The sequence below is a fragment of the Megalopta genalis genome, unplaced genomic scaffold (genome assembly GCF_051020955.1).
Source record: "Megalopta genalis isolate 19385.01 unplaced genomic scaffold, iyMegGena1_principal scaffold0023, whole genome shotgun sequence".
Taxonomy (NCBI): Eukaryota; Metazoa; Arthropoda; class Insecta; order Hymenoptera; family Halictidae; genus Megalopta; species Megalopta genalis.
The window spans coordinates 2,424,123-2,442,724 of record NW_027476093.1 but is presented as its reverse complement, the minus strand read 5'-3'; the positions used below and the strand labels follow the sequence as shown (position 1 = coordinate 2,442,724).

The 18,602-nt window shown below is 45.6% G+C and overlaps 1 protein-coding gene across 1 annotated transcript in view; it reads right to left on the bottom strand.

The window, feature by feature from the left end:
* Positions 1-4,832: 4,832 nt before the first annotated feature.
* Optix (optix) overlaps positions 4,833-18,602 on the bottom strand; it is a 75,399-nt gene continuing 61,629 nt past the window's right edge. The window contains exons 2-3 of the mRNA XM_033465651.2: positions 8,568-8,963; positions 4,833-6,871 (exon numbers count right to left, since the gene is read on the bottom strand). Coding sequence (XP_033321542.1) covers positions 6,490-6,871; positions 8,568-8,963 — 778 coding nt within the window. The 3' untranslated portion in view covers positions 4,833-6,489. The remainder of the gene's footprint in view (positions 6,872-8,567; positions 8,964-18,602) is intronic.

The window sequence follows — 18,602 nt, the reverse complement described above, 5'->3', positions numbered from 1 at the left end:
AAGAGGATTTTTGCGCGGGTAACAATCGTTCACCCCGTGCAGAAACCGCTGCTTGAAACCGCGCGAACGGCTCGCATCCCGGCTCTGTCTTCCACCTGCGCGCCGAATGCATAAATCATTCTTTCGCTAATATCTGGGTCAACCACGCGTCTTTCGTGACACCGTCTTTCATGTCGGCGACTTGTCGTTGCCGTTTCGCGCGATCTCGACGCGTCGCGAAATGGATTTTAAAGAGCAGTCGCTCGCGCGAACAAGCTTTATCATCGCAACTTTATAGATATTTATGGTTATTAATTATTGCTCTTATTAGAGGAGCTTCGAACAGAAAGCACGCAGTTCGTAGAATATTTATTTACGCTCGCGTAAATCAATGTTATCGGCTGAGATCTTTTTCTAGCCTTTCGCTAAGCGCTTGATATTATTTCTATCAAGTGCCGCAGTCGCGAATAATAAATAGATACGTTCGTCAAGCTGTCGAAGAACTGTCAAACCGAAGTTGAATTTGATGCAGAAACGGACAACTTTGATAACGGCAACGCGGCAACGCGACCAGATCGCGTATCAGATATTCGTGCGAAACGAGAAAGCCCGATTAAAATGTGAAAACGATACGCGGGCCGGGCCGAACGGGATTGAGAACCACTTTCTAATGAATGTGCCAGAGGTGTCAGAGCAGCAACTGTCAAAACACGACCAGCGAGACGAGCGTGGCAACCAGTGTGCGACGAGGAGGGAGGACGGAGCAGGACGAACGAGAGCGGACGGGGAACGAACGGTCCTTTTCACGCCATATTGGATGTACCTTGGAAAAACGGTGCACGGAACCGATGCCTATCGATAATCGCGACATTCATCCTTCTCGTTCCTACCCCGTAAACCCCGTACGAAATTCTTCCGCGGCTACGTGGCGACACGGACGCTCCGAGCGGAGCATTCATTGTTCGCGCGGCGCGCGCGTTTGTTGCACAACGTTTCCCGTCCCGCGCCTTCCTTCCGCCCGTTGAATCGCAGACGATGCTTATCAAGAAGGCCGGCCCGCTCGTTCAATCTCCTCTTCCTTTTTTTTCTTTTTTTTTTTACCGGAACGCGGAGAAACCCGGGAATTAGCGGCTCGTTGACGACGTTTTACGCTTCGCTGTTCCAACGAGAGGATTAATAATGTAGATCGGAAGCTTCAATTGTGGCAGGGAGGAGGTGCGGCTCCGAAAGGGTGTCGCTAGAGATTTTCAGGAATTTCCGTAGCGCTTTTTCCAGCAAACTGTTTTCCGTTATTATTTTCAATAGCTGGAATCTCAACGGTCCTTCGAAAGTCTGGAGAAAAAAGCCTTCGCTAAATTCGAGCTCGCGGAAAATTCAGTAGGATTCCTAATATTTATTTGTACTGGGGGTGAAAAGTTTCTAGTTCAGTTTAGAAAAGCGCAATCAGCAGGCAATAATCGTGTACAATCACCTTTTTATATCGTCTTCAGTGCGCTCGTAGCTACGCGAATCGAGCGAACTACAGTAATGTCTCTCTAATTGACGCTCAGATTGTCCAGAAAAATGGACAATTTTGGGAAGAGGAGACACGATTGTTCGAGCCTTGTTGCTCGTTTTTTTATGGTTATCGATCGTCGACAACTATAAAAACGAGTCGCAAGGTTCGAATAATCGTATCTCCTCTTCCCAAATTGTCCATTTCTGTGGAGAACCTGAGCGTCAGTAAGGGAGACATTATTGTACCATTTAATAGCAGTTTTCAATAATCACGAAGAACTTGGATCTAATAACAGCCGTTACAAGTGCCACGAATTATACACAACAGCCTAACGCCTTCTCGTCCACTATATACAATTTCAATTTCTCCGTTTGCAATCCGTTTAACAAATTGCAAAACAGCGGAATCTCTCCATTCCCTGTGTGGCGGAACGACTCCATCTTTCAGCGGCGAGGAGAATCCACCCAGCTGTCGAGAACTTTCGCTGGAAGCAGCGAACGGAGTCGGAACGAGGGAAAGGGTGCAAGGGAAAGAGTCGGAGGGAGGGAGGGAGAAGAAAGATCACGGTGGAAAGGTTCACGCATCGCCGCGACGGAGGAAGAGGGTGAGAAGGAAGAGCGACGGAGAGGAGGAAAACAGGGGAGGAAAGAAGAGCGAGCGACGACATCGGGAGAGAGGGAGAGAGACAGACAGACAGACAGAGAGAGAGAGAGAGAGAGAGAGAGAGAGAGAGAGGAATAGAGAGGGAAAGAGGAAGTGGTCGCATGTGGAAGCGTCGGGCAAGGGTGGAGTCGTCGACGAGAATGGTTAGGCGTGCGCTCTGGGCATATCGGCTTTTTGGAGAGTCTTGGTCGATGTTCCTGGTTCCTGGTTAACCCGCGGGATCGGTTACAAGGCAACTCGGCGAGCCGATTGGTCCATTTTGTCAGCGACACCCGCCCACGCCACGTTATCGCGCGCAACTACTCTCTCCTCTCATCCTCTTGCTCTCCCTCGCTCTTCTCTCTCTCTCCCTCTCCCTCGCGCTTCTTTCTCTCTTCCTCTCTTTCTCTCGCTCTCGCTCTCGCTCTCTCTCTCCGTCGCTTTTCGCTCTCTATCACGTATCTCCGGCTCTCTTTCGCTCCGGCTGGCAGAGACTCGTGTCGATAACCTTCCCCTTCGGCTGATCTCTTTCTCCGTCGGCCTCTCCCTCCACGTCTCTGTCTCTCCCCGTTTTCGTCCTCCTCCCTCTGTCCTCTCCGCCTGAACCAGTGTTCCAGACGCGGCGCGGCTCGGCGCGGCTCGGCTCGGCGCGCGGTTTGACCTTCGACGAAGAAAGATCCGTGTTTCGAATGCGACTTCTTCGAGTTCGTTAACAGGGAGCCCCGTGACTAGGCGATATCCGACGGCCCGGCACCGTGGGGAACAGCTTCGCAGCGTTTAAATTGTGGGAAGAACCGGCGGGGGAGAAGCGCAGGAGGCGCGGATGGATTGGCTCGCTTCTTTCGCGGTCGAAGTTATTTTAATTGTTTCCTCGCGGCTGTCGGAAATAGACTCGTCAAACGCTAGGCGCGTTCGATCGACAGCGAGATCTCTCTCCTTCGAAAGAACGGCCACGAATTAGGCCCGTGTGGTCGTCTTTATTTCGATCGTTTCGGACACGTTCCAATGAAATTATTTTCTTGGAACATAATTATAGCTGCAGTCGTTTTCCTAGCAATCATTTTCATCAGCTGCGAGAACGTTTTTTCTATCGGACTTGAACGCTCTTTATTTTGAAAAAATATTGTTCCCGATTTGATCAGGATCCGCAGAACGTAAGAATGTTTGAAACATAATTGTTGTCGGACATATTTATTTTCCGATTGAAAGCCTAGATCGTGTACTTTAATTTTATTAAATTTTTATCGGGGTTGCTGGCGCGGCGATCGAAACGCCGAAGTGTTTAGCGCTATACGATAATGTCTCTCTAAGTGACGCTTAGATTGTACACAAAAATGGACAACTTGGGAAGTAGAGATACGATTATTCGAGCCCTGCAGCTCGTTCTTATAATCGTTGACAGTTCGTAATTATAAAAATTGAACCACAAGGCTCGAATGATCGTATCTCGTTCTTCCCGAATTGTCCATTTTTGTAGACAATCTGAGCGTCAATTCGGGAGACATATGAGCCGTTTATTTTGAAAATGGCCTAAGTCCATTCGTAACTATAAAAATTGAACCGCAAGGCTCGAATAATCGTCTCTCTTCTCCCTAAATTGTCCATTTTCGTGGACGATCTGTGCGTCAATTAGAGAGACATTACTGTAACACGTGCAACGTTAAGCTGCGATGCCAGCAGTAAAATGAATCCGTGCGAGTCCTCGTTAAAAAGTTCCCAAAATATTTTCCTTCACCGTAACGATGTACGCGAGAATGCACGATGTTCAAGCGACGCGATAGATACTTAAAACACTAAACCAACCGACCTGTATAACGATGATTACCGTGCATCGACTCATAAGAGTGAAAAGATAGAGTTCGCTTGGATTTTGTAAAGTTTTAATTGAGCCGTTTATTTTGAAAGTGGCATAAGTTTAAGAGTTTGCGTTTTAACACGTTTCAAAATATGGATGCTAACTTTCGCAAAGATTTACTTGTATTTGTTATCTCAGGATACCGATATTTTTCTCAGTATAAATAATTTCGTATAAACATTAAAAAATCACCACTTTTCATTACGGTAAAGTGACTTATGCCACTTTCAAAATAAACGGCTCAATTATGAGACTCGTTTCAATAATATAATTTATTCAATCATTTTCCACAAAGAAGTCTCCAAGGTTTGTAGTATCGTAAAATAAAAAATCGGTCATTTTGACTGTGGTAGTGGTTTAGTGCTAAAAATATTTTCACACGAGGGGGGGTGGGGGGCATGCTTTATCTTCCGTAAAGCGTCCGAAGGATCGCCGAAGCGGCGTCGAAAAGTGTGCAAACATCGTTGCATCGCGCACATTCGAATCGAGATTACTTCCAATTAATTCCTGCCGTTTTGACGGTTCACCGATACGCTCTCATAGAACGGTGGCAAAAGTCGAGCCTGTCGAACCTCAACGACAGCCCGGTGCACGGCCTGTTAATAGAGAGAGAATTCACGGCGAGCGGTTTTATAACACGGCGAGGTTCAAACGGACCGGATAATTGCCGCTAGCCGGCCACATGATTTTAACGCGTTCGGTGATAGTTTCGGTGGTGGATTAACCGGGGGCGGTCGCATAAATTTCTGCTGCTCGGGATTGTTGGACGTCGAGGTTTGTAATGGAATGGGATTGAATGGCCGTGCGGTCGAATCGGAGTGGTATATATACTCGAATCCGAGAGAGTGACAACCACGATTTTGTTGTAATGTCATAATAATCTGTTAATATATTTTCGCGTGAATGTTATGTACAGGCGCAAATAATAATATTAATAATAATTAATAATAATGATAATAATAATAATAATAATAATAATCGTAATAATAATAATAATAATAATAATAATGATTTATTCTCTCCTCCGTATATTTATATATGTATAATTCCGTCGTTAATAGTCTTTTACGTAAGGTACCTATGTATACATAGATCGGTAGTATGTTCAATATTTATAAGGGCCGATTATACAAGAAATTCGCTAATCTGTTTCCTGTTTGTTCGCTGCGTGTATGCGTGTGTACTGTACGTATGCGTATCTACAAAGAGAAAAAGGAAACGCGAACGGCAGGACGTCTGCACTCCGCGCACCTCCGGATTCTCCGCCACGTCGAGCTCCATAGGATCGATCGAACGAACGAACGATCGATCGATCGATCGATCGGTTCTCGCGTGGTCGTACGTTCCCGAGTCGTGTCGCGGCTCGTTATTCCCAGAGCGAAACCGTTCAACGGGGGGACCAAGTTGATTTCGGAAATGTACACGTTCGCTAATCTCTACTTAGGCTAACAAGGGACGAGGATGACGCGCGCACGCGCGCGTCTTCCGTGTTTCTCGTACGATTCTCGAGCGGCTCGTGTCCTCCGCGACTCACTGTTTCCTTTTCGTTCGTCGGCAAGCATTTTGTTTTTGTTTTTTTTTAATAATTGTGCGATTTGCGCGTTGGAACGTCGTCGACGACGTGAACACGCCGTCCGCGAGTACAAAGGGGGTTTTTGCTTCGTTACAATTTCGTACGGATCACTTCGGCGCGGCCCGCTTCGATCATCCCGCGACGATCCAGAGAAAAAGGCTTACTCTGTTCTCATCGATGACGCGCACCACGCGCGTCCGTCCATCGGAGATTCGATTTAGTGATATCGGGACAACTCGAGCGGCACACGTGGCTCCGAATCGCGCTTCCCTTTCGATTTTTTGGTTTCGCGAAAGCGTCGCTATGTACAAACTACGAAGTAACATCACACTACACTGAGTCCTTTTGTTCAGCATGTCGTGGCAGATCGCTCCGTGACTGGTCCTAGAGTCTCCGCCGGCTATTTACACGCGCTCTGGTTGCTTCCGGTGTCCCTTTTATCTTCGATTAAATTGCACACGTCCGACCGCGCGCGATCTGTCCAACGATGCGCCGACGATCCGATGGATTCCAGCCACGTGTCCTTGACGTGAAGCAACGGGAACCGTGGCTCCGAGAGGACCGCGGCGTCCTTGGAACGCGGTCCTAACACACCTCCGATACGCGGATTTCTCGCGTCGTTGATTGATTTCTCGCGACCCTCGATTCCTCGACTCTTCGGCCGCTCCTCGAACAGCTCGTTCTTTGATCTCGAGCGATCGCCGCGCGTTTTCGTGGGAGAATTCCGCTCCGAGTCCGAGTCGCCCTCGCGAAAACTCGCGAGACTCTTCCCTCGCGTCGCGTTCACTCCGATCGATCTCACAATACTTCGAACCGCTTCCCGACGAACTGCTGTTCACCGTTGCTCGCGGTCGTCTCCGGCACCGTGGGCCGATCCCGTTCATCTTCCTGTTCCTGTTGTCCCTCCAGCACGACCTCGTCGGGATCATCCTCCTTGTCGTATCACGCCGGCGAGAACGGTCTGTGGATCTGCGGCGGTTTCGGGTTCGCCGGCGGTGTCACGACCCTTATCAATCCCTGGCCTTGGGACTGACCCTGAGGAGTCTGCTGGCTCAACGGCGGGCTGCCCCGCGAGGAAGGCGTGTGAGGGCTCGGCACTGCAACCCTTAGCGGACCCGTCACCGACAGATTCGTCGCCATTAACGGCGGGCTGTGCGCTTCCGATAGGCTGTCCGACAAACGCGAGATCCCGCCGTCGGAAAGTCGCGAGCCGTCCGATAACCTGGACATCCCTTCCGGCAGCTGGTGCGGGACGTGCGGGTGGTGCAACAGACCCTCGTGCGGGTGCAGCCGCGGGGGTGGCAGTCCCAAGGGATCCGGCAGTCTGCAATCCGAAAATCCGCCCTTAGAAAATTACCGGGAAATCCGCGAGGAAAGCGACTCGAGTGACGAGAGGAACTCTCTGGTCCAGTAGCATATTCGATTTAACCCCTTGTTGTGTCGTTATGTTCACAGCTACAGTAATTACATTTATTTATTCGTTTATTCGTTTATTTATTCGTGATTTAAATCGGGGGGTTTACTTGACGAATACAGGGCTGTTACATGCACTGCCCATCGCTCACTTTTTAACCCATTACTAGATTATTTGCACGCGATATGTCCTCACTATTTTATTGTATATTGTATATACAATATAGTATATACAATAAATAATAATATAATATACAATAAATAAATATAGTATATACAATAATATTTATTGTATATAGTTTTTAAAAGAAAAAAAAATTGAAAAAGTCCCATGGGACGGTGCAAGGGCAAGAAAAGTGTACCCCTTCCACTTTTTTCGCATTCTTGCCATGAGACCTCAAACGAGCGACGGACAGTATACAGGGTGTCCCAAAAATGTCTCGTAATCCGAAAGTAGGGGATTCCTCAGATGATTTGAAGCAACTTTTTCTTTTGCGAAAATGCAATCCGCAGCTTCGTGTACGAGTTGTTAACGAAAAACAGTGACCAATCAGAGGCGAGATCATTTGACGCGAAACGGCCGAGCCAATGGGCGGAACTGGGCTCCGTGAACTCGTTGGCTGGGTCGCCGTGCGCCAGCCGAGCGCGCCTCTTATTGGTCAGTGTTTTTCGTTAATAACTCGTAGACGAAACCTTGGAGAAAATTTTCGCAAAGGAAAAAGTTGCTTCAAATGACCTCAGGAACCTCCCATTTCCCGATTGCGAGACATTTTCTGGACACCCTGTCGATATTACTTATTCTTAGCTTCAAAGTTCTTATCGAACATTGTCTAACGAAATTATAAATTATTCTCGTTCCTTCTATATCGAGATTACATAAGAACTTGATGCTTAATTATCGATCACAAGAGAATCTAATTCCGTTCCCAATTGAACAGGTTATCGCTACGAATCTCTATCACAAGGGGTTAATCATCTTGCGAAGTGATCTTACAATAACTTTGACACTTAACGTGAGATTTGTACTCGTTAGTTGAATATTTCATTGTCGATACAGCGTAATCAAATCCATTATCCGAATTAAACGAAGAGATATATACACAGATGTTCGAATAATAAAACAGTTAATTACAGAGCTTGGCTAAATCCTCATTTTCATTATACAGTAAATCGTATCGCGTGCGAATCGCTTTAAATCGAAATGTTTGCACTAGAAACATGATTGGATAATAAAGAATTCTGTGGTTCGAACAATCGAGAGTCTACTGTATAACAAATAGAAGAAGATACGCGACTCTACGCGTGAATTATTCTTCAACATCGAACCTCCACTGTTTCACTATTGTTCTATAACGATTCTTTCGATCAAAAAATAAAAATGATTGGAATGTTCTTAATTCGAGGATACTGTCCCAGTGCTCGGTAGATTTACCGCGAACAATTCTTAACTCGCAAAAGAACCGTATAAAAAAGATGGGAAAACTGTGAAAACATGAGCAGAAATTACGAGAGATAACTCGTTCGGTTAAAGTCTGCCACGGACTCCACCGATAGCCAATCGAGTATTCTCGGTGCCCGGTTAAGGGTGGTTTTTTCAAACGATTTACCTCGATCCTAGATCACCCCTGGGTCCTACAGCCTGGAACGGGCTCGTTTCCGTCAGCCTGAAGATCCCGCCACCTGAGATGTTCGGATGATTGTGTTGCGGGCTGTGCGGTCCAAACCGGAAACCCGACGGCGGGAACTTGAAAGCCGTCGCGTGGTTGAATCGAAACTGCGATTGCGACGGATCGAAGCGGAAATTTAAGGATGGAGGAGGCAGAGGTCCGAGGGGCCCGAGAGGAACAGGAGATGGTTGATGAGTCGGCGGAGGCGAGGAACTCGGCGACGGAGGCGACGTTCCGCCGAGAGAAATGTCAGAGTCCTCCGAATCGCTGCCGCCCGGGCCGGGGCTAAGCGCGCGCCTTGTATTTCCGTTTCCTGCGCCAGATTGTTGCTGCATTCTGTAACAGAACGTGTCACCATATTGTCACCGCTTCCTATTATCACTGTGTTCGGTTAGCGAGCGATTCGATGATCGAAATGCTGCTCTGGACGAGATGCTTTTCGACGCTGATTACTGGGACTTAAAAGTAGACAGCGCATTTCAGGCGTTTCTGGCACTTATGCGAGCGATTTTTATGCAAATGTCTGTGCAGGCTTATTTAGGAACGATCGTTTTAGGGAGAATTGAAGACTGATAAAGGGTAAATCCCGGAGGAACCGACAATTTTTCGAAAAACGTATCGTATCGCTGTTTTTCGGAGTTTTATTGTATTGACAAAATTACAGCAATATATATGCTAAATCGCTTATACACTGCATTCCAAATTAACGTAAAATATTGTCCAATAAAAATATAAATAAATATATACAGGATGTCCCAAAAATGTGTCGTAATCCGAAAGTGGCGCGTTCCTCGGGTCATTTGAAGCAACCTTTTCCTTTACATAAATTTTCTCCGAGGCACCGTTAACGAATTATTAACGAAAAACAGTGACCAATGAGAGGCGAGCGCGGCTGGCACGAGGCGACCGAGCCAATGAGCGGAACTGGGCTCCGTGCGCCGTCAGCCGTACTCGGTTCTTATTGGTCACTGATTTTCGTTAATAACTCGTTAACGGTGCCTCGGAGAACATTTTTGTAAAGGAAGAAGCTGCTTCAAATGATCCGAGGAATCAGCCATTTCCGGATTACGAGACATTTTTGGGACACCCTGTATATAATGTATATATTCAGGCATTCATCGTTTTTCCAGCGCCAGAAGTCAAGGAATAAAGAAATTTCTATTCGATTTCTGTTCCCCTGAGTTGACATAAATCATTTTTACTTCGAATAGAGAGATATTTTCGCCTACTCGTGATAAAACAAACAGTTTTCCTCGTATTTAATTGGTCGATTCAAAGCGGATAGCTTTTCAATGGACACTCTGCTCACGCGATCTCGAATACTCAAGCTTTTCTCGGTTGTCGATGCAACCGATTTCGAACGCACTCTCAGGCTGTTTCTTTCAGTATCGATTACTAGAGCATGCATCTCCCGCGGCGAGGTTAACCAAAAAGGTCACCGTCCGCCAATGCCGTGCCACGACTATTGCGAGGCAGAAGCCGCGTGTGGGCGTCAGATCGCGATCAGAATTTTAATTCGTTCCCGCTTAGATGGAGCAGGTAGGATGTGCTCGGCGCTGAAAAACACTTTGTTTCCAGTCATCGTGGCTGTAATTAATGAGCGGGCTCATACTTCCCAGGTGAGCAAGGATTCACGGGAGAGTAACGACGATTCCCGGCGACCACTGTGTTCCTGCCGAGGAACGATCCACCTCATTACTCGAGAGATTACGGACAGATAAAGAAAATACCGCGAATTTCTCACGCGAGACATCTAGCGTACCTCTATGTGATAAACGGCGGGGCAGACTCGCCGCGATCGAAACGGATGTTTCGACCCGTCGTCGACGCGAAACTGTTATTCGCCGTGCCACACACGATGAACTTTTATTCCGATCGGACGGGAAAATCAAATTATGTTGTACGACGCGTCGGAATAATTCTCCCGGCAAGTATCAATTTCGGCTGGTCAACGAAGATCGCGGATTTTTTTAGAATTTTACTTTTTCCAGTGTCAGTTTCAATTTTCAGTTGAAATTCTTGTTTGCTTTATGATTGAAATATTCTACTGCACATCGGCGATTTATGTGTGCTCGAGGCTATTTATATCCTAATCTCCGATACAGGATATATTATAAGCTCAGAATTGTTGTTACAAGTGCTCAGAATTGTTGTTACAAGTGCTCGAGTTAACAAACTCGAGGGATTAGAAATAATTGCATTTGTTTAGGAGATTCATTCGATTACATCCGGTTGACGCTGGATTTACGAAGCATAAAAATCAGCTGTTTTATATTAGTTTATGAAGGTGAGAATAAGACATTTATTCTGATTTTTAACAAGCGTTATTGTAACATTTGCCGCGAGTAACATATTAATTGAATAAATAACTCGTAAATGTATCTTTACGATATCTAGCGTTAATAGGTCGGAAGTTAACTCAACTTTATCCAGTTTTGACTACGAAAGATTACATTTTTCATATAGATTTAAGAACCGAAATGTTTTGCGTCGTGCTAGAGTACAGTTTCCACGCATTTGTGACAAAAGCGTTTGAATTGAAGAACTGAAGAATTGCACTATAAATTATACTGTACTATTGCACTAATTGAACTATAAGTATTGCACATGTCGCACTATTTTCGGCTTATTAAAATTGTTAAAAGATGCAGCTAATATTTACCTCGCACTATAAACTATACTATACTATTGCACCAATTGAACTACAAGTATTGCACATGTCGCACTATTTTCGGCTGACTAAAATTGTTAAAACAAGCAGCTAATATTTGACTAAAATCCCGTTTCTCACAATTGCCTCGCATGAAGATCCTATTGATTCCATTCTGATGAATAATCGAATCCGAATTAGGCGAACATACGCTCGAGCTGGAAACGTCAGCCGGCGATAGGGTGTAAACACGGATTCATTAGTCCGGCCTGAGAAGACAATAAGATGTTGCGGTCGCCTTAAAAGCCTCTTCGGATGCTGCAGATCGATTGAACGCGGAGCCCGGCTGAGATACTCCGGTATTTTCTTTGCTAATCGAGTTTCGAGCCCGCACAGTTACCACGGTAACACCTCGAGTGATTTCGAACAGGTTCGCAGCTCGAGCGAGGATCGCGGCGGCTGTCGTTTCCCCGCGGCCCCGAAAAGAAAAAAGGAGCAGCGAAATCGAGAAAATAAAAGGACGCAGGAGGAGCACCGATTCGGTCTCGCGGCCGACCGTGAGCTACCGATATCAGCCGGGTTAATCGTTCTTCGGTGTTATTCGGAAATCGTATTTCCTTTCGATAGCCCGTAAATAACGGCGCTCGCCGCCGCTGAATGGATTTCTAACGAGACGCGTCAAACTTTCTTTGACAACGCACGGCGTGAACGCGATTTATTCGATTCCGGGGCCGGATGGATGGATGGTTGCGGCTGAAAAGGTAGCTCGGATGGTGAAACGCGATTCGAGGAGAGGCCACTCTCACGCGGATCCCGGTCGAAAACGCGTCGGACACGCTGGTAATCGAACCCTTCCTTCTCTCTCTCTCTCTCTCTCTCTCTCCCTCTCTCTCCTCTCTCTTCGTCTTCTTTTGGGGCCGGTGTCTCGATTCGATGGGACACTCGACGCGTTTTAATTATGCCTCGAGACCGCTCTCGCCTTTGTCTTCGTCCTTTCACGGGACACCCGCACGAGCGCACCGCGACTTATTATGTGCCAGCCTCTCGTTTTGTTCCGCTAAGTGCTCCCCCCTTCCCCGGATCCCCCCCGAGCTCCATTCAGGCCACCGTCTTAATGTCGTGGCATTAAAGTGCGGAGGCTCGAGCTTACGGTGTCAATTTTTCGGCGTGAATGCGACCTGGAGCAGCATTAATTTCTCTGATTCTTTGCTCCGCTCAGAACACGGTCTCGACGGGGAAAGTTCCTCCTCCGGTTCGGTTCTTCTTTTCTTTTCCTTTTTTTTTGCGGGCCCGTTGGATTGCCTTGTTAACGATCGAACGCACCCGTGTATGTGTGCGTGGCGTGTGTGCACCCGCGACAGAGAGGGCTCGGCGTTATTCAATTCCGAAAGACGAGTTTTCAGTGTTGATCGCGCGGCAATGGGTAATTAGCTGACTTGCGAAGATCCGCGGCACGATCTGCACTGTTGGGAACTGTGAAAGGTTGCACGAAACCCGATGAGTTCTCCCGCAGATTTTTTTCAACAGACCGGTAATCGTCGCTGGAAACCGTTCGCTCCCGCGGAAAAGAGTCTTCGTTGCGTATCGCGCGCGTCAAATTTCACACGTTTCCAGCGGTTTCTTAAAAAGAGTTCGCGTGAACGTGATATCCTACGTAGAATGGTAATCCTTAATCGTCCTCGCTAATGTCTCGAGTACTGCGCTACTATACAGGGTGTCCCAAAAATGTCTCGCAATCCAAAAGTAGGGGATTCCTAAAGTCATTTGAAGCAACTTTTTCCTCAGCGAAAATGCAATTCGCTGCTTCGTTTTCCAGTTATTAACGAAAAACATTTGGCGCGAGACGGCCGAGCCAATGAGCGAAACTGGGCTCCGTGCATTCGTTGGCTGAGCCGCCGTGCGCCAGCCGAGTTCGCCTCTTATTGGTCAGTGTTTTCCGTTAATAACTCGTAAACGAAGCCTCGGAGAAAATTTTCGCATAGGAAACAATTGCTTCAAATGACCTCAGGAACCTCTTATTTCCGGATTGCGAGACATTTTCGGGACACCCTGTATGGTCCATTGATATCTTAGAGAGATCTCGGCACTGGTTGTCCTTTCGTTTAGGGCCCAAACTCGGGGCCACCCGATGTCAGCTTACAACCATCGCTATGTCCCCGTATCACGCTTCGATTTGCTATCTCTCGAACACAGGCGTCCCATGATAGATTTTCTAGTCGTTTATGAAGTATTAAATGGTAATGTTACATGCTCGAAGTTATGAAACTTGGAACTCAAATGTCTCGTCACATCCGTCGGGTCACAGATACAGTAATGTCTTTCTAATTGCAACTCGTTTTTATAGTTACCGATTGTCAACAACTATAAAAAACGAGCAGCAAGGCTCGAATAATTGTCCAGTTTTACGGACAATCGGAGCGTCAATTAGAGAGACATTACTTTACTGTTTTAGTCGGAATTCTCATTATAATTGCAGCGAATAATATCTGCGTTGATTTTTTCCCATCTCTACGTTCTTTTAACCCTTTGCGTGGTATGAAACAATTTAAAATTGTTTGAAAAACGGAACAAAACAATTTTAAATTGTTTCATGTCACGTTCCAAGATCATTTTTATACAATCGAGGTTTATATATCAAGAATCGTTAAAAGTGCAACTGCTGTACGTCGTATGCATAAAGTTCTCTTTGTCATATAAAATAAATAAGAATCATAGAAAATACAATAAAAATCCATTAGTTTTTACAAATAGAAGAATTAGTTTAGATTCACAGTTGAAACGGCTTCGAGTGCAAAGGGTTAAACGTCGGTTTATACGTAATCCCTCATCATAAACAGTTGTGAAATACGTTTCACTCTTTCGCGACCTGGAAAACATATATTTTTTATTTCAGTAATTAGCGTACGAAATATCGGAATGCAGTCAATTTCATTGGACGCCACGCAAATCGAAATTATTCAGCCGCGGACAGCGCGGGCAAAGACGCGGGCAAAGACGTTCACGGTCTGTGCCCGACTTCTAAGCTCGACGAGTTCGAAACGAGCGTCGGCGCAAGAGGATGGCCGAGCGGATTTTGACCGAGGGGCCCCACGGTTTTTTTTCTGGGCCCTCGTAATATATTCGCGGCATATGTAACGCGCGTGCACGCGTTCCCCCGAATTCGCGTGGCGAATCGAGGACCGCGTCGAAACCGCTCGAAGAACGAGCTATATCACAGGTGATGCGGTGGATTTCGGGTGGTGTGGCACGATTAAAAAAGAAATTCATCAGGCGTCGCGTCCAAGGGGGAAAGTATCAGGTGCAGCCAGAGGTTGGCCGCGATGAGGATGCGCCCCGCCGTTAAGTATTTACGGCGGATGACGAGTCACTTTTGTAATCCCTCCGTGTATGTTGTAAAGTATTATGCACGCGGACGGCGACCAGGGCTCAAACCGTGACGGAAGCTACTGTAATTACGCGGCAAGATGGTCGTGTCCGCGACGTGGAAGTCTGGATCGATCTCCGATCAAGGAACTAACGACACGGTGAAAGGTTCCGAGACCGCTCGGTGACGGCGGCGAGAGCCCTCTTCCGAAGCTTCGATCGTTTCGGCGACGCGAAACCTGCGTCAGCGACGACACCGTGTGGCTGCACTCGATAAAAAAAATTCGGGAACACTGGATTATCTTCGGATCTATTGTGACGGTCAAAATGACCGGTCCCACATCTTTTATTTTCATATCGATAAAATTATGAAGACTCTTCTTTTAGAATTTATTGAATAAGTTGAGCTCTGTTCGAGCACGAGTCGCGATAAAAATGGCGGAAGGTTTGCATAAATTCATCCTTGTAACTCATAAAATAATACACGTTCTTACAAAAAAATATACTGTTTCTTCGACTGTCTAGTTTCTGAGAATTGAATGAAATTTTCACATGTTTCATTAACCTATTGTCCTTAACCGATTATCCGCCAATGTCCCATTTTTTGGGACACTTTTTCAAATAATTTCTTCCTAAAAACTGCAACTTTTTGTTTTAGGTTATTGTAAACTTCAGGTTGGAACTGATAACCTCGATTTAATTTTTTTTTCTGTTTTTGAATTGCGGCGGGTAACGAATAATACAGTAATGACTCTCTAATTGACGCTCAGATTGTCCAGAAAAGTGGACAATTTGGGAAGAGAAGACGCGATTTTTATTCGAATCTTGCGACTCGTTTTTATAGCCAAGGTAATGTCAAAGGTGTGTCAAGGTTATGCAAGGCTCGAATAATCGTATCTTCTCTTCCTAAATTATCCATTTTTAGGGATAATTTGAGACAATAATCGTGGACAATCTGAGCGTCAATTAGGGAGACATTACTGTAAATGGAAATTGTTTTCTTCTTCTAAGAAATTATTACAGTCGAAAAAATTGTAAACATTGTAACTTGATCGAAAAAGGCAAGGGGTTAACGGAAAGGGGTTAACAAAGTATATTGTAAAAAATTGATAAACAAAATTATAAATGACGTAAGCAGTACAAGCGTTGACTTGAACACACTGTTGCGTTTAAATGAAAACAGAGCGATACAGTAATGTCTCCCTAACTGACGCTCAGATTGTGCACAAAAATGAACAATTTGGGAAGAGGAGAAGATACGATTTTTATTCGAGCCTTGCGGCTCATTTTTATACTTATCGATTGTCAAGAACTATAACAATGAAGTGCAAGGATTGAATAATCGTCTCTCTTCTCCCTAAATTGTCCATTTTTGTGGGCAATCTGTGCGTCAATTAGAGAGACATTACTGTACCTTGAAATAACCTCGACATAACCTCGACACGACACCGCGTCGAAGCCGCGTTTAAAGAAATCTATTCCAGAAAAGGGATAAATTTCGAGCTGCGCGCGACTGCAAAAATTATTCTAAAATTATAAATGTTCTAACCAGCCAGAAGTCATCCTAAAAAGCGAGAGAGCTACCACGAACGAGGGAACGTCGCTCTCGAAGAATTCTGGGTGCCCGTTCCCCTCCCATTTCCATTGGGAACAAGTTTCTCCGATTCTCTAGCCGGCTAGCGGGCTAAAAAGAGAAACGATCAATTTCAACCTGATATCAGAATCGGATCTATCTCGACTCCGGTGGAGTGACGGGGGATATCATTTTAACAGAATCTACCCCGTGTCGTGCAGCGTGGATTTTAGTGCGTGGTACGGGCACATCCCGTGTCTCCCTGTCCCCCCGCCCTGCCCCCTATACCGACGGCCCCTCCGATTTAGACCAACCCCGTGCCATGCTAAATACCCGGCGCACACAATGGAAGAGAACATATCATTCGAAAATCTGAGCTATACGACGAAGGCCTCCACAAAAGGTAACTGGATACCGGTACGAGGAGGAGACGGCATGTGAACAGAGGGCCCGCGATTTTAAGCAACCGGGACGACCCTGTCGCCTGCCCCCCTCCCCTGCGCCACGGCCCGTACCATAAGCAACCCCTCGTCGCTGTGTTTCGCCGCTTTCTTTTTTCGTCTCTAGCTCATTTTTAATAGCCGCTAATAGAGACGTTAAAACGATACGGGCCCTCTCGGCCGACTCGGTCGTCGATGCTCAGTTCTTTCTTCCGCGCGCCTCTCTCCCGCCCCTCCTTCTAATAGACCTCGGCTTTTACACAGGGTGTCCCGAAAATGTCTCGCAATCTGGAAATGGCGGGTTCCTCGGATCGTTTGAAGCAACTTCTTCCTTTACAAAAATGTTCACCGAGGCACCGTTAACGAGTTATTAACGAAAAACAGTGACCAATAAGAATCGAGTACGGCTGACGCGAGGCTGCCCAGCCAACCAGCGCGCGAAGCCCAGTTCCGCTCATTGGCTCGGTCGCCTCGGGCCAGCCGAGCTCGCCTCTCATTGGTCACTGTTTTTCGTTAATAACTCGTTAACGGTGCCTCGGAGAACATTTTTGTAAAGGAAAAAGTTGCTTCGAATGACCCGAGGAACCCGCCACGTTCAGATTGCGAGACATTTTTGGGACATCCTGTAGTTGTCTTTTAAAAGAGAAAGCTCGTCCACCACCCTCTCGACGGCTCGATCTCGACGCCGCGTTTTTATCAAAATTATACCGAAATTATACCGATCGTGGGGTGCTTCGGCGGTATTCGGGAAATTCCGTGCGCCTCGTTTCTTTCGCCAAGCTTTATCGCGCAGCGAGAATTAAAGAAGGACTAGCAGTTGGTTCGAGACAAAAGAGGAATCGCGGATAAAACAAGCGGGCACAGAGTGCGACGCACAGTTGCTGCCAGAGAACAGGTAGCCCATGATTTGCAGTATTTTAATCCGGGCTAAGATCGAGAAGCAGCGGCCGCAACATGGCGGCCGAAAGGAAAGCGAACGCAACCGCGAGAACGGCCTCGTTCGACGCGAACGATCGCTTACCTTACGGTCTTCCTGTCACCCTGCCGGGAGGAAACGAGCAAATGTTTGCCCGTGAACAAAGAGTATCCACTGACACGGTGATCTTGCCGTCGCGCTTTCAACTACCAAATCTCCCCGTTTGTTCGTGAGAATCGTTGAAGCGATTTCCGTTCGATTCTACTCGAACATTATCTTCGATCTTTAACCCTTAAATGCGCGACCTTTTTCGTTTGCGATTTCTGTTTAGCAAACTTTACTAAAAAATGAGTGTATATTAGAAATAAAGAAAACAAAACGAGAAATATAAAGAATAAATAGATATAGATATAAATAAATAGAAATAATATAGTCTTTAGATCTTTAACCCTTAAATGCACGACTATTTTTGTTTTCAATTTCCGTTTATCAAACTTCACTAAAAGATGAGTGTATATTAGAAAGAAAGAAAAATAAAGAATAAATAAATAGAAATAATATAGTATTGTGTATATAATAATAATATAGTATATATAGTATAGTATAGTATAATATAATATTTCTATATAAATATAGAAATGAATAAAGAAATAGAGAAAAAAATAAAAAAATAAAGAATAAATAAATATAGATATAAATAAATAGAAATAATATAGTATAATATAGTATAATAATAATAATAATAGTATAGTATAGTATAGTATAGTATAGTATAGTATAGTATAGTATAGTATAATATTTCTATATAAATATAGAAATGAATAAAGAAATAGGGAAAAAAAGAAAAAAGATTATATCTTTAGGAAAAAATTTGTTGCGTTTATTGTAGCAGATAAGAGGCATACAGAGAGTTCATTCTGCATTAATACGTTTATAATCGATGTATCTAAATTCTCCACAATTCAGAGAAGATTAATCGTGTCTCCTCTTCCCAAATTGTCCACTTTCGTGTACAATCCGAGCGCCAATTAGG